Below are 25393 nucleotides of genomic sequence, written 5' to 3'. Positions count from 1 at the left end.
CTGGAACTCCTGATTGGAGATTTATCAGCTCACAGAACCACACACTCCTGATTAGTGCACTCCCAAGACTAATGCATCTCCTGCAATACATACAGGGCCAGAATCATCATAACAAGAATGTGTGGAGTTATTTATTCTAATCTTAGCAAGAAAATGGTCAATAACAGGTGGAAACAGCTCAACTAAACAGATAGCTTTAGAGCTAATCAATGAATGCCAAGAGTTATAGAAAACTCTGCTCTGTCCTATTCCCTCTATTTTCGATTTGTTTGGTTCCCTCTTTGATTAAGCAGACAGCCCTGAGTCTCCCTGGAGTCATTTTTAACATTAAAAGTGGTTGTGCTGGTACATGGAATCATGTGTGTTATTTTGCGTTTGAGCTCCTATTTATCAATGCCACCTAAGAAGAAAATTAGTCTTTGCAGAAAACAGGTGAGTCAGAAGAAGAGGCCAAATCTGGAGGAACATCTATAACTTTTCATGATAAATGTAGGGCAGAACAAAAGACACTGCACTGCTGGGGAAAATTAAATTCTGCATATGATCAAAGTCTCCTAGGGACTCTTGTGATACAGTCAAAGGTGTGGAACAGCATAAAGCTGGGAATTGTTAAGTGGCCATGGCGTAATCAACTCTGTTCGTGCTACTGACACGACAGAGCCAATTAGAGAAACACCTCAGTATATGAGAAGATTTTAACCCCTTAATAATTATGCTGGCTATTAAAGCAGTGAATGTTTTGCATCCCCACTGTAGCAAGAATAATTTTGCATCCCCATTTTTATGAAGAGATATGTCCACTCCCCCCGCCGCTCTGCACTATAACAAAGACAGGTGAATTTGGACCACATTTTGTGACAAACTCCTCCCTGGCTCAAGTCTGGCTCCAAAAAATTCAATGACGCCCAGGCCAAGCTCTTCTTACAAAACACAAGAGCACTTAGGAGGTCCTCGAAAATGTTCTTTGTGGCCTAGCAGAAGTCATGTCACCACATAGCACCTGCCCAAACATGTCTGTCAGAACTACAGGTCTCATATATTTCTGCAAGCCTCTGCGCCTCGGAATCAATAGTTTTGCAGCCTGTTATGAGTCTACAGCAGTGCCACCAGCACAGGTTCCATAGGATTTATAGTAGCGGGGAGAGGAGTGGAATGTGCAGCTGCCTCTAAAGGAGGTGAATAACTATGGTCCATTAGTCAGCCCATAAGAGAGGGAAGAAAATATACTCTTTTTAGAGAAGAGATGTGTCACCTCTGTTCTGCAGCGTGACTATTCTCCACCTGCTGTACTGACAAAGAGCAGTAATGCACACAGACACTGACAGTACTGCAGTTAATTACTCTACTTTATGTGCTGATAACTCTGACTCCTAGATATTACTTCATGCCTTCATAATGGTGGGTTCCCTACTACAGCACACACACTGCTGATTACTGCACTAGCCAGAAGGAGGGTAGCTCTGAAGGCATACTTCTCTGGATCTAATTCTTCCCCATTCTTCTTTGGGCCATCCTCAGATGTGGCTTTCCACAGTTAAAGTCCTTCCCCTTCCTGCCTCTTCTTTCAGGAAAGAGCTTGATACCTTTGCTACCACGGTGACAAAATGAGTTCTTGATTTTTCATAGTCTAGAGTGATCCCTGTTTTGATGCGAAGAACACCACTGTGTCGGTCTATGGTAAACTTATTAGTACGGATGTTCTAGAAGAAAAGAAGAGGAGAAGTGGTGAAAGATTACTGGTATGGAAACAAGATTGGTATTTGGACTATCTTTCATTTAACTTGCTAAAGATATAGGCTAGAATAATAAACAGAGGTGGGTAAAAAGTCTATAATGAATGATTCATGTGATTAATTTCACCTCTTTGTGTTCAGGAACAATTTATGAACAGATCACAATTTTCTCATTATTCAAAATAATGCAGCAACCTTAACTTAGACATTTCCCAGCCTTTAATATTTAACTATTTTGCCATAATATTTTGTTAACATCGTTTATTAGATGGAATTAGTTAGTGTTTTGGGATTTTTTTGTTTTAGAAAATAAAAAGATGACCCCCCCCCAAAAGTTGTGTCCCTCTTCAGGGCTTCAAAATTCTACTGGCTTCCAAAAAACTGGCAATAGTTCATGTACACTCCATTATCTGGAACAGTGGGCAGGATTTTGAGAAGTAATTGCTGAATTTTGGGTGCCTAATCTGACGTATTTTAAAGGGGCCTGGTTTTCATAAGGTGCTTAGCAGTCACCCTCTGAAAAGCAGAACTTTTGAAAAAGAACAGGAGTACTTGTGGCACCTTAGAGACTAGCAAATTTATTTGAGCATAAGCTTTCGTTCGCTAAAACCCACTTCATCGGATGCATGCAGTGGAAAATACAGTAGGAGGATATATATATATATATATATATATATACACACACAGAGAACATGAAAAAATGGGTGTTGCCATACCCACCATAACGAGAGTGATCAGTTATGATGAGCTATTATCAGCAGGAGAAAAAAAAACCTTTTGTAGCAATAATCAGGATGGCCCATTTCCAACAGTTGACAAGAAGGTGTGAGTAACAGTAGGGGGAAAATAAGCATGGGGAAATAGTTTTACTTTGTGTAATGACCCATCTTTTTAAGGTGTCTCATGGTGGGCACCAAATATTGAAGCACCCAAATTCACTGGTTGTTTTTTAAAATCTTGACCTATTTGAGTAGACACCCCTACTGGAATGTTCTATCCCATATATTGTAAGAAGCCAACACGTGAGAGAGAGCATGCCCCTTTTATGTGATACGTGGGAGCTCTCAGGGAGTGAACCAATAGCTCTTGTGGAGCCTTTTGCTTCAATCAATGCACACTTTAAATGGACTTTTTGCTAGACTGATACGTTAGTCATATATACATGTTTGGCATGGCTTTCTTCGCTGCACATTTTGTGAGCTTAGTGAAAAACCCTATGCAAAATGAATTTCATATGAGATTTTTCAAAGGATCATAACTTGGCCATATCAAAAGCAAATTTCAACAGGGGACTCAAAGGCTTCTCTTAACGGTAAGGCTATGTTTGTACCAAATTTCAATTTTCTACATTCATCTAACCTGGCTGCATGTAGCACTGTTCACAAAAAGTTTGCAATCATTTTTTTTATAATGGGAAAATACATTTGTTCAGTGTCCTCATATTCAAACATGACTAAACCAATTTTTCCTCAAACTTTAAAAAAAATTTGCCTTCAGGAAGAGCACAAATCTAGAACATTTCTGTCACAAAGGTGAAAGTTTTAGGAGTTAATGAGCAACTCCTAACAAGGGGATAGGGCAGATAGAAATGTGCTGTCAAACAAAAGCACAGCCAGTGAAAACTGTCATGGTATTATAACAATGCTCTGTAAATAATGTGCCTCTTCAGTGACTGACTACAGGTGACATTAAACAATGCAACATATTGTCTGCTAGCTCTATCTCTTGATAAGGAGAAAATGAGGGTCATTAGCATCTCAAAAGTGGAATAGAGTGGCAAAACACAGAACAAAAATGACCATGAAAAAAAAGTAAGACACTCAATTTCTGTGAGAGAAATGGGTTTTCACATAGTGACCTGATCTGAGGGACTTGTCAGAATTGCAGAGTGGATTTGTAAGTGGCATTTAAAACGAGAGTTCGATTTCCTTTGCAGTAAGATCATTGTGTTTGGTTTTTGTGTCTTTTTTGGCTGATTACAGTACTTGGTTCAGGATGTTTTTTCTTTCAGTTATCTCATGTTAAGACGATTAGCTTTATTCCTACATAAATATTTGCATTTTCTCAAGTAGACATTGATTCCTGCTCTCACTTTTGTCTAAGTAAATAGTGTAATGAATGAGTTAGTCTATGTGTACCACTTCCTCTTACTGGGGAGAATCAAAATTATTCAGCTGCAGGCTTAAGCTTTTAGCAACAGTAGCTCAGGTTGTAGCTACTTTCTTTACAGGATTGTCTTGACGAGGGAATGCGGTCAACTCTTTCAAACATGCCTATTACATATCTGTTATTAGTTCACCCAAGGCAGTGCCCTTGTTTGTACTTCTCTTCATTGAGATAGTGCAAAAGTGATAGTAGCTACTTGCCTAGGCTCCCTATAAATAAGAAAGAGAATAAGTGGGGAAGAGAAAAGGACGTAGGAAACATGGGAATGCCAATGATGTGGCAGGAGACAGATGTTCTGTTAGACCCTTAAAACACTGCATAAGTTAATCAGTGTTGTACGTATGAGCAGGAGGAGGGCAGCAAAAGTGAAAGGACGTGTGAATATATACGATGGAGGTAATAGAAAAATATTTAGCTGTATGTATTAGTTTTTTGGCAGATGAACCCTACTGCACCATCAGATCGCAATGCAGACCCAGTCATATGAGAGCTCTTTCTCTGCTGACTTTCTCAGCTGTCTGACTCTTATCCAGAGTTAACAGGAGTGCAACAGAGGTTTTCTGACTCACCTGACAATTCAGCAGTGTTGTTTCCTCCTCCCACACTAAAGACTTACTTAGTATAAAAGTTGCACTGCATTAGTTATCCTGGCATAGTTAAAGCAGTACCTCCCCCCTACTGTGCACGCAGTTCTATTGGTGTGCACGTACTTATACTGGTATAACTTATTCCCATACAGGAAGGGAAATAATCTATGCGGGTCTAAGGCACCTCTTTCTGATCTAACTGCATCTACACTAGAGGTTGTACCAGTAGAACTACTACAATAAAAACAAAACAAACAAACAAAAAACACACTCCCCTAAAACCAACTAACTATACTGCTATACAATGTGTGTGTAGACCACGCCTAAGAGGTAGCCAGGAGAGACAACACTGACTTCACTGAGAAGCAGAAGGAATGTTGTAGCTGAAGCACTGCGGAGAACCACGTGTGGCTAGAAGCTGCTGAGAAAGGCTGAGGAGGGATCAGAGAAGGCAGGAGGAGGGCTGAAGATGACTGAATCCTGAAGTGAAGCTGAATGCTAACAGTTCCCAGTCCACAGTCAACCAGCTCCAGCCTTTTCCTAGGAGGTGCATATTAATTTAGAATCTATTTATCTCATGCATTGTCTGGGATCACTCCTACTGCTACGGTGACACTTCTAACAAGCAACATGGCCTTGTTTTTATCCTCCTGGGGCCTGAACACCTCAGTAAATGAGACTATTTTTAAACATACATGTGATGCCCATACCTGCAAGAAGTAGGTGATACTTCCCCCAGAACCCGTGTCTTTGTCCGCTGCCTCGATCTTAAAGATACTGCTCCCTGAGGGAGTGTTCTGTGAATCAAAACAGTTACTAGAATCAGGGGGACTGGCAGAGTAATGGGAGGTAAAAGATGAGAGAGGCAAGAAATGAGGAATGAATGATAGAGAGCTGGAAAGCAGCAAAGGAATGAGAAACCAAAAAAAGAAAAGCAGGTGGGAATGGGGGATTCAGAAAGTAGAAGGAAAAGCAACTGAAAGGGAGGGGAGAATGAAACCCAGAATGGGATGGAGAGTGAATGGGCACATGTATGAGTAGGGATGAAAGTGAGGGAAATCATGGGATGAAAGAGGAAGAAAATATATTAAAAATAAGGGAAAGTCTGGAGCAGAAACAGGAGGAGAGAAATGTCTGTTTAGGGGTCAAGGAGACAGAGAAATGATGTCTCCCATTGAAGTCAGTGGTAAAATCCTCATTGACTTCAATGGGAGGAGGAGCAGCAGGCTTCCTGTGGAAAATATTGTGCAAATAAACATCACAGGTTTCCCACAGCATGACTTCCTCATTAACTGTACGCTTTAGTGATACTCAAAACCTAACCAGCTAAACACTGAGCTAATCACATTAGTGATGGTATGTTACAGAAAACACATTCACTCCTTTTCCCTGCTCCCCGTTCAAACGTACTTGTAGCATTGAAAAAAACCTCAACCAACCTCTGGGACTTGGACTATGTAAGGTGTGTTGATAAACTCTGGACTCTCGTCATTAGCATCTGTAACAAGGATTCGGACTTTTTCAGCAACCTGGAGTGGAATATGATGAACACTTATTGAAATAAACTAAATTACACCATACACTTGTTCATTTGCATACTATGATCCCGACTGGCTAAGGAGTTCAATAGCAGTGAAAAACTGCTTTTTTATGGAATGTCCTCAAACTACCATCATTCAGTAGGAAAATGGGAAGGGGGAACATCACGGGCTTCTTAAAGAATTCTCCCGCCCCGCCAAAAAAGAAAAAAAAAGAAAAGCAGTGTAAAGCTTTCCCTGAGATTATTATTTATTGATGTATATAATGACTTTCAAAAGTCTCAGGGCACTCTCTGAACAACAGATTATGGGGCTGATTTTCAAAATTAGTTTCACACTTACTAGACTCTTCAAGAGCTTCAAACGTACCTGATGCATGCACACAAATGAGATATCTGTGCATAGGCAAGGCTACCTAGGTGCCTAGCTGGCTATGATGTGCACAGATACCTCATTTGATGCCACTGGTGTTAGTGTGCATTAATTGGGTGTGTGCAAATGCATGCAGCCAACTTTGAAAATCTGGCCCCATTTATACCTAGAGAGATCACTCTGACATCCAATATAAAGGAGCCCCTTCTGGGATGGAATGCAGTAGCTAACATCAATTCCTAGCAAACCTGCACCATTTTTTGTGAAGTAAAGATGTATACTTCATCCAGATACTTTTATTTAAGGAGATTCCTATGGCACTGCTCATTATAGCTGAGCCTCCTAAACATTTATTCTCACTATACTTCTCTGAGTAAGGAAGCATTGCAGAGTATCATTATTCCAGTTTTACAGATGAGAAAATGAAAACAGAGATTAAGGCCCAGATCCTCAAAGTTATGTTGGTGCCTAACTTCCATTGAAATCAATGGGAGTTAGGTGCTGAAATACCTCTGAAGATCTGGGCCTATTTGACTTGTCCAAGTTCCTATGGATAGTTTTGTGGCACCTCCAGAAATAAAAGCCAAGTTTTCTGACCACCAGTCCTGTGCTTTAATAATAAAACCATCCTTCCTATCTTTAAAGCAAATAAAAACAACAGGGAAACGTATGGGTCTCATAGTGGAATTAGGTCAGGATATTGGTGCAGTCACTTCAATTACTCTTGTGAAAATGACATCAGGGCCTTAATAATCAGAAATGATCAGAGCTTCAACAAAAAAGAAAACAAACAAAACAAAGAAACAAAAACAGCACCCCAAGCAACACGGAGCTTCTTAGTGCAATGCCATGCCATGTAAGTTCAGCAGTGACTCAGAGGGAGGAATGCCAGCTACGGACTCTCCAACACTAATTCCTGCAACACTGAATTTTTCATTATAGGTCTCCAAAAATTGACCAGGCCCTACTCTTCTTTGGGCTTGAGACCCACTGTGGTCTCAGCCTAAGGTGACACCTTGTATGAAAAGCCACTATGGTTTTACAGCCTACTTTGAGTCAGACTTTTGCCTTGGACCACAGAATCCAAAATCAGTTTGAAATGACTGCAAGGAGTTGGACTTAGGTCTGAGTTACTGTGATTTCATCAAAGTGCATAAGTAGCATAAGACCCTCATTGGACCATGTTTTCTTATATAACAAGATGCTGTCTGAAAGGTGGCTAATGCAGAAAAGGTGAGTTTGACAAGCTTTGGCACATGTGAATACTCACTGTACTCAGGCCATCTGAAATACTGACTATAACTTCAATCTCATCTTCTTTCTGCAAACAAAGACAATTCATTTAAACAGAGGTTCAGTATTTAGCAAGATTATTCAAGGAGGGTTTGCGTATTAAAATGGATTGCAAGAATACCCAGAGTCTAACAGTTAACACTAACAGAAAGAGTATTGGAAAGGAAATAAAGCCTCATGTTTTGGGGCATAAACCGATCTCTAACTATTTGTGATTAGGATGAGTCTTCCATGGGGGCGGGGTGGGAGGTGGAGGAAATTAGCCCACATTGGCATTTTGTGGGATTTCTTGCATTTCCCTCTAAGGCATCCAATGTTGGTCATTGTTGAAGACAGGATGCTGGACTCTATGGACCATGCAATTTGATCTAGCAATTCCTATGTGTGAGCTGCTGGAAGCCAACCTTTGCATTTTTCAAGAAAATGCTAACTAAAAAGGTATTGTGTGAAACTTCTGCTCACCTGATGTACAGTAGTTTAAGGGATTTCATAAATATTGGGCAGTCTCACCTGAAAAGGATTTCCCCCCAAAACAGGTCAAATCAGGAGTTTAGAGCATCTGATCTTGAAACAAGGTTGCCTAATATGCCGTGTTTGGTGGGACTATCTGAGCTGAAAGGAAGGGCTTTCATTTAGCTGGATACATGTTTCTTAACCCATTTTAGTGACTTTTATTTCTATTATTTGTAATCAGTCCCAAACGAAACATTTAAGGAAATTCAACAGCAGCAGTCTAGCACTTAATTGGGGATCCGACACCTAGGAAAACATGCTTGTGTGTATGTGGGAAAGAGCATATATGCAGAGCAATATTCATCTTTGGTACATAATCAATCTGTCCTTGAAAAGTAATTACAGAGAACCTGACTCATCCTACATCTGGGAGAATCCTAAAGAAATTCAGACTCCATTTCCAAGGATTAGAGAACCTTAGCTGCATCAGGAACTAGACAGAAAACAGAGTAGTAATAAATACTGAATTTTCTATTTGGCAAGAGTTTAACAGTTGGGTACTCCAAGATTCTGTAGTAGAAGCAGTGGAAAAGGAGGTGACAAGTGCAATAATATACTGTATTATGTTAATATGGATAGAATTAAACTGCAGAATAAGTTTACATGATTTGGAAGCCAAACAGACTCAGACTTTATGGCCAGAAGGGACCATCGTGATCATCTAGTCTGACCTTCCGCACATTGCGGGCCACAGAACCTCACCCACCCTTGCCTGTAACAGACCCATAACCTCTGACTGAGTAACTCAAGTCCTCAAATCATGACTGAAAGATTTCAAGTTACCATTTACACTAGGGTATGAACTGACACTCTCCCTTAAAACTATTAATCAAATTAAGAACTTGAATCCATTATAGAAACATGCAGATGGGTACCATTTCATTATGCTTTACCTCTCTATCAAGGGCCTCAATCAAGGTGACATTTCCAAAGTTTGTGTCAATGGCAAAGTAACTTCTTGACCCAGCTTCATAAGTCATTCCGTAGGTCACAGGATCTCCTTCTGGGTCGGTTCCATTTAGAGTGTACACATGTGTACCTGAAAAAATAGATTTAGTCATTCCACAAGACTTCCCAATGGTAACTTCAACGAGGGTATGTTTTCAATGAACTATTTCTTATGCATTTAGCTCCTTTTTATGGTTAGTGAAGTTTTGTGAACCAGCTCCGATTTCTAGGAATGTATTCCTAGAGTCTCAGAGTTTAAGGTCAGAAACAAACCCACATCATACGTATACAGTTCAATAGTTATAATTCATAATTTTCTGCCTATTGGTTAAACCCGGATAATCAGTGCGGGTAACTGGTCCTCCCCTTCCAGACCCCTCAGCTGCAGAATACCACAAAGTTCAATCCTCTCCCCTCGTATTGTTCATTTGGAAGAAGAGTAGCTGACTAACCCGGAACCCAAACAAGGCTGTGGTGATGCTGGTAGGAAGAAGTAAGAGCTCTGAATAATTTGTATCCTCTGTAATATTCCCCATTATTGAGGGTAACTGTCCTCAGATTGTTAAGCTGGTCCACACCATTGGGGTCCTCAGTGCTATTCGATGCCCAGCCAGCCATGGGAGCATTAAAATGCCCACTTCCATCTGCAGCTGACAGGAAGACTGCTGCCCATCCTCACAGGACAGCTATGCCTCATTGGAACAATGGAACTGTCAGTCAGTATGGGGAGCTCTGTGAATGCTGAAGACAACTTCCACAAGAGCTGGACCTGGACTATGGAACTCTCCCCTGACAGAGATATCATAATGACCAGTCTTACCCAGTCTCAGAACTAAATAAACGTCAGCGTCCTCTCTTCCACTTAGCTTTCCCTTCATTTAAATTCTTCACACAACGCACCCACCCACCCACTTACTCGCACACAAACGAATAAATCCTATAAACTAATCAGTCTAATTCGCCTACAAGATGGTCAAAAGAGATATTATTTCTATTTTTAAATACTTGAGAAGACGGTGCCAACTTGTGTGGTGAAGTGACTCCTTTTATCAATAGTGACATTTCCTGAGGGGCTGCATTTTCAAAACATTGTGGGGCATTTACTGGGCAACATCCTTGAAAGTCCATTATCCTACTTTGAATTTATATAGCACTCCCTTCATGCAAGGATCTTAAAATACTTTTCAAATGTCAATTAACTGGGCCTGGCAGGTGGTGTTATCCCCATTTTCCAGGTGGGTAAACCGAGGCACAAACATGTTATGTGAGTTGCCCGAGATCATACGACAAGTTAGTGCCAGAGACAGAAGTAAAACTCAGGAGTCCTGTGGTCCAGTCCAATGCACTGGGAAGATCATTCTTTCAAGTCAGAACCACATAAAAAAACCCGGCAAACAACTCTGAAAATTATGCTCAGAACTTTTCTCCCTTGAAATTCTGAGGCTTCAGTACATAAAACCACGCTTATGGAAACATATGTTTTATATTGTGGCAAAAGTATTGTAACTGAGTAACTCTACCGGCTGGGTAAACAGTGAAATTTGCTTATACAACAGACAGCCCACAAAAAGTCATAGCTCCTTCTCCTAAAGGAAGGATCGTGGCTGAGGAAGTTCTTTGGCAAGGTGATTAGAAGGAAGATTTTTTTTCCTGGCTCTGTCAGTGGCAGCATGAATGATCTAAGCACAGCCCAAGAGGTGAACTGTACTCTCCTAAAAATAAACGTGGCAGAGGTGGGCTCCAGATTTAAGGATTCACACAAGGTTAGTGTGTATTGTCAGATGAAACCACCAAGTTTTGCCTGGTTCCTGGTTAAAACCATTCAGAAACACTGAGTTTTGCAAGATTTTCACCCTAAGTTATAAAGCAGCTTAAGATCACGCAGAGGTCCAATATCTTTTTGATATCTGCACTCGAGCACACGTGGTTATTTTAGCAGCAGAGACAGACAATGCTGCTGCAGGTTACTAGCTCCTTAACTACAGTTGATGTGCTGTGGATTGTGATGCTGTCAGTAGCAACTATGCACCATAAATGTTTTGTTGTATTTTCTCGGGTTTTGTAATAAAAGCTTTTCAAAGATCACTTGCTCACTCTTCAGATACAGAAATTAAACCTATCACAGGCACAACACAATGGAGCAAAAGGCTAAAGGGCTGTGGAACATCAGGCAACATGGCATCTGATGCTGACACTCAGCACATTTGGTTAGCCGCAAGGATAGAGGGATTATTTTGAGAGGCTAGTGGAAGATTCAGTCAGACTACACTGCATCAGGTCTCATTTGTATGGCAATCTCTGCTATTGGAAGTGCTAAAAAAGTGGTGTTTTCTTAAATTAAAAGTTTAAATTTTGCAAAGAGTAACAGAGGGACCAGAGGAATGCTGGTAATACACACTGCCAAGATTCAGCTTAACTCATCCCCAGGGAGTATGTAGAGTTTGGAAAACAGGCGCACAAAATTGCAAACCAAATGTTTTCCTGGGGCTTTTCCATTTAAAAATTCCCAGGAAAATTATAAATATAACTTTGTGATTCACCAAGTAACTAGGAAAAGGCACAGAAGAGTCAAGGAGTTATTTTTGCTTTACTGCAAAATAAAATAAAGGGGGAAAAAGAAAAACCTTGGTCTGAGATTTTTCTCAAAAAATGGGGTGTTACAGTGAGGTGTCTACGTCCTGACTGTATAAGGGAGCTGATTTGCAAAAGAGATGAACATCCAGCAGCTCCCATTGATTTCAAATGTTCCGGTTTTTGAAAATCTTTGTCTTGATGTTAAACACGTTTCAGGATAGATTCTGCTCTCATTTCTACAGGCATATATCTGGATTAACTCCATTGACTTCAGTGTCAATGCAGTCTTTTTCTCACTCTTTTTTCATGTCATTATAACTTTCCACTTTTTAATTGCCTCACTGTTATATTTCTCACTCTCTTGGTCTCTTCAACCTGATATATCTCTGTGCTGTCTATTTCCTCTCCAAATGCGAAACTGTTTTTCTGCCTTCCAGCTGATTTCTTCTGCCTCTCTGAGACATCCTGCTGTGAGTTTCTAGCACATTTGTCTGTCTGTGGCAGCTGTTCCAGTTGTATTATCTGTTTAAAAAGCTATACTGGGAGTTTCAGATGCCATGAACATTAGTGATAAAAATAGCACTTGACATTTGCAATACAGGATACCTTTCATCTATGGAAATCAAATAACTTTAATTAAGCCCAACAATACCACTGTGCAGCAAATAATATACCCATTGTACAGATGGGGAAACTGAGTTAAAGAGGCCCAAGATCTCACAGCAACCCACTGGCAACCTAGAAATCCTGGCTTCCAGTCTCATACACAAACTACTCTTTCAGGCAGGGATGTCCTTTTTATTGTGTTTGTATAGCACCTAACACAATGGGGCCCTGTTCCATCATCGGGACTCCTAGGAACTGCCCCAATACAAATAAATAACAATAATAATATCACTCCCAAGAAACACATGACCATCCAGTAGACAATGCAGCATAAGGGCTACAAAAGAAGACTTTTATGCAAGTGTGTGAGAATGTATTTCAACCTGAACTTGTGCAAATCCATCCCTTCCCACCGAAGTATCTGCAGGATGGAAACTGAGTGAACAAAAACCCAGTAAGGTTTTCATCCTTTGCACAGTTTTCATCCTTTGTGGGCGGGAAGTGGGGGGGGGGGGGGCGCAGAGGGAAGAGGATCTGCATGGAGGGAACACCACTGTAAATCAAATATTAGCCATACAATCTGGCATCTTCTTTGCAAACCTATGCACTAATCATATCAAAATCTCTTATGGTAATTGAAGAATTTTACCTGCTGCAGTTTTTAGGGACTTTCTTATAAGGGCAGCAGGAAATTTCTACTGCTGAAGGTAATACGAAACATTGACATTCATGTCAAGTTTGCGATTGCTGAGGTCTCCCAATAGGAAACAATGGGGTTGATTGATCTTTATGCCCCACTGTTTCCTGAGCTGGTTTTTTGGGTATAACTGATACACTTGTTTATGTGACTACTGGGTAGTTAATGTGCCACTGAAATTGAATTGTTTGATTGCAATTTCTCTTCCAGTTCAGTCTCAGCTCCTAATATTGGATGAGTTACATATGAATGCACAAGCTCTCCATATCATTAACACCCTGGGAACACTTCCCAGCACACTGTTAATGCCAATTAAAAATCTATCCTAGACACGCTGACTCCACTTGCTGAAAAAGAAATAAATTAAAAATCCAACCATAATCCTATCTGTGGGTTCAAGCAAACAGCCCCCTCCTGTCATAAACAGAAGCAAATAGAGTATTATTCATACAGGGACAGGGGAAAATACAAGAGTAACTAATAAAGCCACAATCTGGCCCTTTGGCCGCAACCTCGGTGAGGGCAGAAATCTTTGCTTAGTGTAGCACTCAGCACATAGGCAGCGCTCAAACAGCACATTAGCACTGAAGCAGCTGCCCCACATGGATCCTTCATGTGGGGGAGCCTTAGAATAATAAAATCATAGAAATGTAGGGCTGAAAGGGACATCAAGAGTTCTTCTCGTGCAGCCCCCATGTGCTGAGGCAGGACCAAGTATACCTAGACCATCCCCGACAGGTGTCCAACCTATTCTTAAAAACCTCCAGTGATGGGGATTCCACAACCTCCTTTGGTAACTTGTTCAGGTGCTTATAGTATCAGTACAGTTAGAAGGTTTTTCCTAATATCCAACCTAAATCTCCCTTCCTGCAAACTAAACCAATTACTTCTTGTCCTAGCCTCAGTGGACATGGAGAACAATTGATCACCGTCCTCTTCATAACAATCTTTTACATATTTGAAGATTGTTATCAGGTCCCCCCTCAGCCTTATCCTCTCTAAACTTCACATGCCCAGTTCTTTCAACCTTTCATCATAGGTCGGAGTTTCTAAACCTTTTACCTTTTTTGTAGTTTTCCTCTGGTCTCTCCACATCTTTCTTAAGGTGTGGTACCCCAAACTGGACACAGTACTCAGCTGAGGTCTTACCAGTGCCAAGAGATGGGAGCATTACCTCCCGTGTCTGACTCTTAATACACCCCAGAATGATGTTTGCCTTTTTCACAACTGCATCACACTGTTGACTCACATTCAGCCTGAGATCCACTATCACCCCAGATGTTTGTCTGCAGGACTACCACCTTGCCCATTATCCCCCATTTTGTCGTTGTGCATTTGATGTTTCCTTCCTAAGGGAAGTACTTTGACCGTGTCTTTACTGAATTTCATCTAATTGATTTCAGCCCAATTCTCCAATTTTTCAAGGTCATTTGAACTCTAATCCTGTCCTCCAAAGTGCTTGCAACTCCTTCCAGCTTGGTGTCATCCATAAAATATTTAATCATACTCTCAACTCCAACATTTAAGTTGATGGAAATATTGAATAGCTCTGGACCTAGGACAGTCCCCTGTGGGACCTCACTAGATATTTCCTTCCTGTTTGACAGTGAACCATTGAAATTACTCTGAGTTTTTTCAACCCATTACACATCTAGACTATCTGTTAAATTAGTAACAGAAGCATGCATTGAATTGGCCTGCAGGTAAATTTGTTTTACTTTGATTTTATTTTCTCATTTTTCTTCATGGCACATCCAAGTTCTAAGCAAGACTGGAAAGGAACATACCAAAGTACTGCCAGAAAAGGTATTTTCACACTACTTCTAGCCCACTCAGATAAGGAAATCTCAGACCAAAGAGGCTCGGAGAAGCACCTAAATGGCAGGGCCACCATCTCCTGGCTTCTGGACAGCAATCCTATGTCTCCTCTTATGAGAGCTGCCCGCATCATCTTAAATTTCTGAGCCTAGCTAGTTGCCTATCAGAGAGGCACTTCTAGCTGGGACTCTGAGACCACCTGAGATCTAAGCCAAAAAAACAGCTCCCTCTCTCTTTCCCCTAACCTCCTACCAACTTGCAGCTTCTGCCTGGGGTTTAAGTGATTTGATTATTTTTGAGGGAGCCCTTAGCATCTGGGTGAATTTCACCCAGTCTGAAATGGCACGAGAGTCCCATTTTGCTTTATTGTACACTAATGGATTTTCAGTCCTCTTATAGGCTTGGTCTCTGTTGGGATCTTGCCTTGATTTCAGTAGTCACTGGTCAGCCACTGATGTAGCTTCCCCAGAACAAACCCCAAATGTAGACAAGAAAAGCTGGGATCTACCTGAATGTCAGGGGTAGTATCCACTGGTGCAAATCACAACTTTCCTGACTGCACTGGGGGTTTGCTTGGTGTGGGTACACTGGTGCTGGCCTTCGATCGCTGGAGTCAGAGCAAATTCCCACTGGCACGGCAGCTTCAGCCTGCTTATAGTGAAACTCAGGTTCACCATGGGCAGGCTCCAGCTGAGCTAATTCCATTGGAAAATGCATCACTTAACACTATAAGCCAGCAGTAGCCAACCTGAGCCTGAACAGGAGCCAGAATTTACCAATGTACATTTCCAAAGAGCCACAGTAATATATCAGCAGCACCTCTCCCCAGCCCCCAGAGCCTCCCACCCACTGGCAGCTCCACCGATCAGCGCCTCCCCCTCCTTCCCCGCACCTCCCAATCAGCTGTTTCGTAGCGTGCAGGAAACTCTGGGGGTGGGGGAGGAGTGAGGGCACAGCAGGCTCAGGGGAGGGAGTAGAAAGGGGTGGAGTGGGGGCAGGGTCTGTGGCAGAGCCAGGGGTTGAGCAGTGAGCACCCCCCGGCACGTTGGAAAGTTGGCACCTGAAGCTCCAACCCCGGAGTCGGCGCCTATACAAGGAGCCGCATATTAACTTCTGAAGAGCTGCATGTGGCTCCGGAGCCACAGGTTGGCCACCCCTGCTATAAACTATGTGCTAAATGGTGCATTCCAAGGGGTTATCATTCCTTCCCCTCTTCTCTGGTTGATGTTGCCATTCTCCCATTGGTGGGAAGAGCTGAAGAAGAAACTCTGATCCCCCATGTCACAGAACCCATCAAAGAGTAAAGAAGACTCAGACCACATCTACACTATGGGGACTGTAGCAGCACAGCGATGGCACCATAGCTATGCAGCCATAACCTCTTAGTGTAGACATGGCCTACAGCGATGGAAAGGGTTTTTCCATCACTGTAGGATCATCACCTCCCCAAACGGTGGTAGCTAGGTCAATGGAAGCATTGTTTCATTGACCTACCTGCATCTACACTGGGGGTTAAGTTGGCATGGCTACATCTCTCAGGGGTGTGGATTTTTCACACACCTGAGCAATGTAACTATGTCAACCTAAAATTTAAGTGTAGACCAGGCTGCTGTTGCTGTAGTCTTCCCCAACTGGGAGTGGCCCTTTGTCCTATAGCTGCAGGAACTGAAGAGAACCTACGCCATCATTCCCAAAAGGAAGAGAAGGATCATTTTTGCTGCATAGGTCCTTTCCTGTTAGTGTGAAATTCCACTGGCTATATTTTCACCACCACTGAAATGCAGGTGTGTCTGGAGTAGAAGCAACCAGTACATAGCACTCCAAACAAGACTGGGATGGGGATACTTTTCCCACCTACACCATGACAAACACCTCCTGTTACAAAACATGTCAAAGAAACTTTAGGGTGAGATTTTCCAAAGCGTGGTGTTGCCCCACTGATGACAATGGGAGCAGAATTAGGCCAATGCTGAGCACTTTTAAAAATCTCACTCACTTTAATTCCAACCAGAACAGATAGGGCCTATCTTTTATGGGGCTCATTCAAAAGTTAGTAACTACAGCCAGACAAGAGTAAACACAAAACAGAGTCCCAGTGCTGCATATGGATGCATTGCTGTGCTATTTTTTTTTTTAAACCATAACATTTTTAAAGTAGAGCTGGTTGGGAAATAAAACCTCCAAAATTTTCAATACAAAAAGGACTTTTCCCCCCCAGTTAGTAAAAAAAAAAGTCACAAAAGTATTGTGACAGTAAATATTCAGCTATTCCTACTTTAAACATAAAAAGGATAGCCATTATTTGAAGAAAAACCTGGTGTGTGTTCTCTCTTACTTTCATTTCAGTGTACAGTTTGCGCTGTGGGCTTTCCTATGAGGAATATAAGCGGTCATTAATAATGATCAGCAACTCTGTTCTCTTCCCATAAACATCTGCCTGGCCAGACAAGAATGTCTCTTAATATCACAAATCATTTATGGCCTCCCAACACTTGTGCTCAGATGCTCTGGGTGAATCAGGTGACCAATTATGTGGGAGAGAAGAAGAATGATTTCAAAATGCAGTTTGCATCCAAACAAGTCATTTTAAATGAAGCGAGGTCCATGTGGAGAAAAAGAACAACATTTAAGTGCATCAAAGGCAAAGCTACAGAACATTTTGGGCATATGTAATGGACACCGTAACAAAATAAATGGTATGCTTTCCCATTCCTTTGCAATGATCCAGGCGAAAAAGGACAGCAATTTTAGAATTTATTTGAACACATGTACAGTGATACTGACCAACAGGTATGTCTTCTGAAAGGCTGAGAAGTGCCATGTTCCCATTAGTGCTGCTGGCTCCATTATCAAAGAAGTAGGGGGCATAATTTGCCTGAGCTGCAATTAAAACAAAGCAGAACCCAAAGAAAAGCGTTTCATAAACTGCAGTAAATTAGATTTCCTATCCTGCCTCTCTCTCTGTACAAAGAATGATGAGCCCTTTGGGAAATAATGTGAGTTTGCATGTAACACATCCAATTACACTCATGAACTTTTTACCTTTTAAATTTATATATACATACATACATACATGCACACACCCCTCTATCCCGATATAACGCTACCCGATATAACACGAATTCGGATATATCGCGGTAAAGCAGAGCTCCGGGGGTGCGGGGCTGCGTGCTCCAGTGGATCAAAGCAAGTTCAATATAATGCGGTTTCACCTATAATGCGGTAAGATTTTTTGGCTTCCGAGGACAGTGGTATATCGGGGTAGAGGTGTATATATGTTAAATTGCTCCTCTGTGGTGGTCTACCAATAGTTCATATAAATACTGCACAGCAGCATTTAAAGAATATGAGTAAGGGGGAAAAAAAACTAAACAGGATATGTTTAAAGAGCCTCAAACATTCAGCAACTGCGTCTTGCAAAGTAACCTTCACAACCCTTCACCATTTATGTATACAGCTCTCATACACTCTGTGTGTGTATGCCTGACACCTGGCCAATGGCTAAGTAATAACCTAATCAATATTCTAAACATATTTTCAAATTACACCTACTGAATGAGCAATAAGCCATAATTAAATAGTTACTTACTTGCTGCCAGACAACAAAGTTAAAGAAAAAAAAAGAAAGCAAATTAGTTGTCATTCTAATCACTCATAGTTAAAAATCAAAATAGCCCATTTGAAACGAAATTGCAAAAATGGAAACAGGAGGAGGGGGTAACCTGCACAGTGATCAGTCTCTCAGGAAACAATTTCAGGACCACATTATCCCATCAGTAAGGATTACTGCAGGATATGCCATGTCCTCCTAGTTGTTTATTAACAAAGAGAAAGCCGTACTCACCCAGGCAAACATGCACCAAATTGAGAAATAAAGATGGGGCGAAATGCCTGACATGCTTCATCCCACTGAAGGAAAGGCTAATTTTTTCTCTGTTTCAAAGGTGTTTTGGTTTGTTTCTTTTCGTCTAAAGGGACAGGCAAAGTCTCCTTCAGACCTGTGCGGTGGTGAAATGTGCAAGAGACAGTAACAGATGTTAAGATGTTAAGCGGATGACACGTCTTAATTTCTGAGGAATTTAAAGAAGCTCCTTCCTACCACCTAATTAGACCAATTACTTTGCAAGGAGCTGTGGGACTCATTTCTGATACAAGGTTGGGAGGAATCAACATCACTCTCACAGGGTCGGTCGGTTGTTTGCACTGTGCTCAGGTTGCCTAATGAACCACTCTTCACTGCTTGAATATAGAAGCCAGGTAAAGTTGAATTTTTTAAAATGTGTCTTATTCTCTAACTTACACCTCTGCTTTCCAGAACTAAGAGGGGGTTTTATTTATTTTAGATTTTGGCTTCATTGAGAAACAAAGGGGTACGAACTCAAAACAAATGCACGGCACAGTAACCAGCAATACTTTAATATCAATACTTTAAAGGAGGCCAGTCATCAATTACAACAGAAAATATCATAGACAGAAGCCAGCGATGGTTTTTTTATTCTTGAGATGGCCTAAAGATTTGTTTTTTTAAATGTTTGGATTTCAGTTAAGTTTTTGATGCATATTTATAGCTGCTATATAACTTATAATTAACATCCTGAAACTTTTAAAAAAGTACTCCAAAGACAATATTAATGAAATAGTTTTTTCCCCCCCACTTTGTTTTCTGTTTCAGACAGTTAAAAGCGTATTTCATGCTACGCAAATATATCTATCTATTCAGTAAATTCAGGGGGGGAAAAAACCCACACTGGAAAGTGCATATAAACAAAACATAAGAGGAACTTGGCAAATGGTAATAGTTCCCAAACGGAGATGTTTCAGTGTTCTAGCTGTCAGCTTGATGCAGAATTCTTTCCCTTTAAGAATGCTCTAATGTACTTTAATGATGTTTTTGAATTTACAGAACACACACACACACACACAAAACAACCCCCTCAGAAGTTAGTAATAAATTAACACAAGTGCTTTTTATTTTTGTCCAAGATTTTTTTTTAAATAAACCATGTTGCTACTCAGGTGTGATCAAAGTTACTTTTTCTTCTGGCAGACATGACCTATGTACATTGGGACTGAATGTGAATTGGAAGCTTTGGTGAGATCAGTCCCATTTCCAGTGGACAGGTAGCCATGTCACCATACCCATTATCACAACTGCACTAGCTAGGCACTCTTGCTAGCAGCTGTCAATAAAGGCAGAGAATACCAACTGATCCTGGAGAATGAAATAATCTCTCTCTTCCTAAAGGTGGTTCCCTCTAAAGCATGCCTCGTTTTCTGGATCCAAAGCACAGCACGTATGCACATGCTTACCTTCACTAGGATTACTCACACACTTCCATGCTTTGCTGGATTGAAGCCATTGTCGATGGGAGCAGGACTGATCCTTGGTGGGAATAATTTGCCCTGTGCTGTCCATGTCCTAGAGGGCCCAACCATGCAGCAGCTGCAGACTGGACTCCAGTGGATATACTTCATTTGTCAGCACTTTCATGATCATTCCATTCATTTTATTATGATTAACTAAGAATTTGGAACAAGCCTTTCTGTTCTGTCCAGCTGCCTTAGACAGGCCAAACCCCGAATCCTTACTCAGCAAGACTCCTATTGGCTTCAGTGGGACCTTTGCCTGAGTAAGGAGTGCAGGATGTGGTCCCATGAGTGGGTGAAAAGCACATGCATTATTTCTGAAATATATGAGAGCCATGGGCTCGGCCCAGCTTATCGCCTGGAACTTCCAGGCTTGGTTTAATGAACAAAGGGTTAAATAGCACCCCCCCATGTGTGTTGTTTTTTTTTTTTTTTTTTTTTGTGCAGAAGAAACAGGAAAATCTACAAGTTGCTACTCACAGGGCCTGATCCAAAGCCCACTGAAGTCACTGGAAAGACTGCTATAGGATCAGACAGACTTCCTTCCATATTGTTCTGTGGATAGAGGGTAGTAAGTGTTCCCCATCCCACTCAAGGAAGTAGCAAGGGATTTGGTCCACAAACACATAGATTTTGGGGGACCAGTCAGAAGTTATGGTCACCTCTACAGTGGTCTGAGCTGCTTCACAACCTCCTGACCCTCTCCCTTAAGCTTCTAGACAACTGGGAGCATGGATCCAGCTGGCAGCTGCTGCCCCTGATACCACCCTCAGGGGGAGTTTCAGAGTGCAGAGGGGAACAGTGAGGAAATGAATGCTGAGAGAGTCAGCACGACCTTATTCTCGGATTTTCCATGGGGACAATTCCATGGACAAAACAGCTCCCTCTCTGCTCATGGAACCTGGTCACTGCAAAGTAGCCACTGGGGTATTCTGCTAGGTGGAAAGAAGGGGAGGATGGTGCTGAAGAGGCAGCCTGCCCCTCTTCCTGCTTGAATCCACCAGGTTTTCATCTCCTCTGACCACAGATGTGGAGGGGACAATCTAGCCCAATATACTTTATTTTATGCATTTTCCACAATACAAAGGGCACCACTAATTAGATACTGTTTTCTATACAGATAGCCACATGCAGTTCATCAGCCAGGGAAACAGAAGCCAGAGCAAAAACAGAGAACCCAGAAGAGAGACATCTTTGAACAAGATACACACTGTCCTCGAGCATTAAACCCCAACACAGGTTTCCTGGCCTGTAGGGAGAATCCCATTGGAACACATTGTGTTCCTGTATGGACACTCTTCCTGCAGGACAAGTGAACTGTAAAGCCTCAGCATGGTAAAAAGTACATTAAAATTAGTGGAGTATTATTAGCAAAGGCTCTGTGTAAATCTAGGATGCTGTTAACTTGTATCACTGATAGTAATTATCTTATTAACAATAACTATACTAAAACAACAGTGATAGTATAGCAACATATACAAAATGGCCTACGAGCGGGACTATGCGACTCCCAAGAGAGGAAAAGAAAGCCAGCCTGCCAGTCGCAGTGTGGTCTTCAGGCCTTTAAAATGTGAGACAAGGATCTCAAGGGAAGGACACAATGGCAGCATAAAGGAAAACATGCAGTGAGCTCTTTCTACAGGGTACATTAATAGCAAGAGTGGCAGGAGGTTTTCCCTGCTGCTAGTGCCTGATTCTGCCTCACTGATGTCAGTGGGCGCATGACCATTGATTTCAAGGGATCAGGATCAAGACCTTAGTCTTTAGGGCTGGGATTTTCAAAGCAGCATGGCACCAAACTCCCACTCAATTTCAATAGATTTGTGCCCCTAACTCTCCTAGACTCATTTGGAAACCCTAGCCAATACCCTTTTTGTGTGTACACCTACATACTTACACCTGCCAGAACTGGTTGGAAAATGTGGAACGTTTTGAAATTTTGATGAAAAACCAGAAAAAAAGTCAAATATTTTTGCAAACTTTCTCCTCTCCCACCAATTATCCAACCATTTCTAATACCTACTGTATTCAGCTAACATTGCTGTGTGAGCACGTCCCATTCCAGGACCTCTGTGAACGCGGTCATGGCTAGTGCCCTGGAAGACAAATGAATAAAACAGAGGAAATAGGATGTAACATCGGTAACAGCTGCAGTCAACACTCCTGCAGTTGAACGAAAACCTCCACAAAGCCCCAGCCCATCTGAGCATAGTAAACACAAAGGAAAGCTCTTCTTATCAGGAGAGGCACAATAATACTCCCAAGAGTATCTCTGCAACAGCAGTTCCCATAATGGGGTCTAGGGAGACTCTTTCGGACAGTGGTCTGTTCCCAGAAGGGAGATGCACTAGAGTTCAGTGGGCAATGAACAAGTGCCCAGATTAGTCACCATCACCACAACAGGCACTAATTGCCACCTGCATTGGCAGTCTCAGCACAGAAGCCAAGGGCTGAATGGGTATGGAGATAAAGTATATTTTCAGCATCATATTATGGGTGGTCACTTCATGTCATAGCACATCACATTAGCCAGATGTTATGGAGAAGTCTGCCCATGCTGTACCTGTTCAGTAAGTAAATACAGGATTTTGCTTTCCTGGGTTGGCAATCTGGTCCCTTTCACATGCATTAAATTAACATATACATTTAAAAGAGAGACAAAACAATAAAAGAGAGTAGAGGGTATAGGCTTTCTGCTCTGCTTCACGTAAACTAGGTGTGGCCTTCAGTCTTCTGCAAGTTATTAATGTAGCCTTCACTTGGAGAAGGTTTAGACGTCCACTTGCTCTAACCTCTGTGCCTTTTTATGAGTGAAAAGTTGTATATTCATATTAAATCATTCAAAATAAATAGCTTGAAACACCACCTTCTACATAAGCCTTCTCTTTCTGCACTGAATAAACATGACAGATCATCTCCTAGTGAAAACATCTAGAGGAAAAACTGCACCTTTTCTTCACTGTGTGTGTGCGCTAAAGTTAAATCAGCAGGTAAGTGCGCTCTGTGTTGTATTTAAAAATCTCAAGAATGAGTTGAGGCTCCACCCTGCATTTCCTGTCTGGGCCATGTGAAGGGGAGAAGAAGCTGTAATGGCCAAGCAGAGGTTCCTGGAGCCATTCTGCCTATGTGAGGCAGAATGGCACAGAGGAGCACAATCAGCAGTGCTGCATGCCAGTAGCTGGGAGGGAGGGGGATGGAACCTGACCTTTTCCTTGCGAAGCCACCAGGTTTATCAGGCATGCCCCTTCCTAGAGAATGAGAGGATAGCCATTTGGGAGATCCAAGGGGGGAGGGGGAGGGGCGGGGAAGTGAGGGAAGAACGGGTTGCGGGGGAGATGTGCCTCTCACATCCATGCAAGACAAGGCAGAATTATACCCTATATGGCTCAGCTTGGTGTAGCTGCAAATGTATATCAAATGGTTCTTTGTTTTCAGAGGAATTGTGTATTGCATCTCACTAGCAACTCTCACAGAACTGCCTGAGTGTGAACTGTTCAAGCTGTTCTCCACATGTCACATCTGCAGCAGGAAGTGCTAAGGTAGAGTAAGTGTGACAAATTTCACTTCAGTGGTTGCATGCAAGCTCCCATCTCACTACATGGCTAGACAATATTGCTTTTGATCTCAGTTGAACTGATTTAGCATACCCAGGGTTGATATGTAGTAAAAGCACAATCCACAAAAACAGCATAAAAAGTACTGGTCCCAAAAAAACAACCAGTGTATCAATAGAGAGTTTTCAGAGTAGCAGCCGTGTTAGTCTGTATCCGCAAAAAGAAAAGGAGGACTTGTGGCACCTTAGAGACTAACCAATTTATTTGAGCATAAGCTTTCGTGAGCTACAGCTCACTTCATCCGATGCATTCTCTAACGTGCCACTAGTACTCCTTTTCTTTTTGCCAATACAGACTAACACGGCTGCTACTCTGAAAACTTAGAGACTAACAAATTTATTTGAGCATAAGCTTTTGTGCATGCATCCGATGAAGTGAGCTGTAGCTCACAAAAGCTTATGCTCAAATAAATTTGTCAGTCTCTAAGGTGCCACAAGTACTCCTTTTCTAATAGAGAGTTTGATATCTGAGATAGAGCAATGTCACTCTGTCCCAAGATTCAAGGCTAGGGAGTAAAACGAGGGTGGTGCAAAACTAGGAGCATTTTTCAAGAATGTTTTGGGTGAACATTTTTATAATTTAACTGTGGGTGATTTTGCATCTGCTAAGTTTTGCATTTCTGCAACATTTTGCAAAATCTCCTTCCTCTCTTGAAACATGCAAAAATTGATTTTTGGACCAAAAGGAATTTCCAAATGTTGAGGTTTTTGCTCTAAAATAGGACCATTTTTAGGTGAACTTTTTAAAAAATTCTGTTTGCGAGGCAAAAATTCAGTCCAAAACTTGCATGTTTTTCACAAAACCTTACATTTTTGCAACATCACAAGAAAATAGAAACCCTTTAGAGGTAAAGATTTTACAATCTGATTATTTTCACTCAGCCCTAAGATAAACACAGAGGGGCCAATTGACCCCTGTGCTGCTACTTGAGCAGAAGCAGTTTGTGCCTTCCCTATTCTGAAGCTTTGGGGGTGAGTATGGCTGCAGACACAGGAGAGAGAAGCTAAAAGGGATGCATTAAGTCATGCCGCTGCTGAGACACAGAATTGCTTGGGCAAGGGTGTGTCCCCAGCCACACACTGTCTTTCCCTTAGGGCTCTTGGATAAGAACATAAGAATGGCCATACTGGGTCAGGTTTCAGAGTAGCAGCCGTGTTTGTCTGTATCCGCAAAAAGAACAGGAGTACTTGTGGCACTTTAGAGACTAACACATTTATTAGAGCATACTGGGTCAGACAAAGGTCCATCCAGCCTAGAACCTGTCTGCTGACGGTGGCCAATGCCGAGTGCCCCAGAGGGAGTGAACCTAACAGGTAACGATTAAGTGACCTCTCTCCTGCCATCCATCTCCACCCTCTGACAAACAGAGGCTAGGGACACTATTCCTTATCCATCCTGGCTAATAGCTGTCATAAACATACAGCTAAGGGTATCATAAAATCCCTCCTTACCTGTAAAGGGTTAAGAAGCTCAGGTAACCTGGTTGGCACCTGACCAAAAGGACCAATAAGGGGAGAAGATACTTTCAAATCTGTGGGGGAAGGGTTTTGCGTTCTCTCTGGGTCAG

At 41.8% G+C, this 25393-nt stretch overlaps 1 protein-coding gene across 3 annotated transcripts in view; it reads right to left on the bottom strand.

Moving 5' to 3' along the window:
* Positions 1–18941, bottom strand: part of CDHR1 (cadherin related family member 1) — a 60959-nt gene extending 42018 nt beyond the window's left edge. The window contains exons 1-7 of one of the 3 annotated variants that reach the window (XM_073353296.2): positions 18690–18941; positions 17630–17725; positions 9096–9241; positions 7667–7717; positions 5926–6015; positions 5197–5283; positions 1584–1700 (exon numbers count right to left, since the gene is read on the bottom strand). In XM_073353296.2, coding sequence (XP_073209397.2) covers positions 1584–1700; positions 5197–5283; positions 5926–6015; positions 7667–7717; positions 9096–9241; positions 17630–17725; positions 18690–18750 — 648 coding nt within the window. In that variant the 5' untranslated portion in view covers positions 18751–18941. The remainder of the gene's footprint in view (positions 1–1583; positions 1701–5196; positions 5284–5925; positions 6016–7666; positions 7718–9095; positions 9242–17629; positions 17726–18689) is intronic. The other 2 variants (XM_073353294.2, XM_073353295.2) reach the window with 2 other exon arrangements.
* Between the last annotated feature and the right edge of the window lie 6452 nt (positions 18942–25393).

This window comes from Lepidochelys kempii, chromosome 7 (genome assembly GCF_965140285.1).
Source record: "Lepidochelys kempii isolate rLepKem1 chromosome 7, rLepKem1.hap1, whole genome shotgun sequence".
Taxonomy (NCBI): domain Eukaryota; kingdom Metazoa; phylum Chordata; order Testudines; family Cheloniidae; genus Lepidochelys; species Lepidochelys kempii.
The sequence above is the reverse complement of the archived record's forward strand: the minus strand, read 5'-3'. Positions and strand labels throughout refer to the sequence as shown.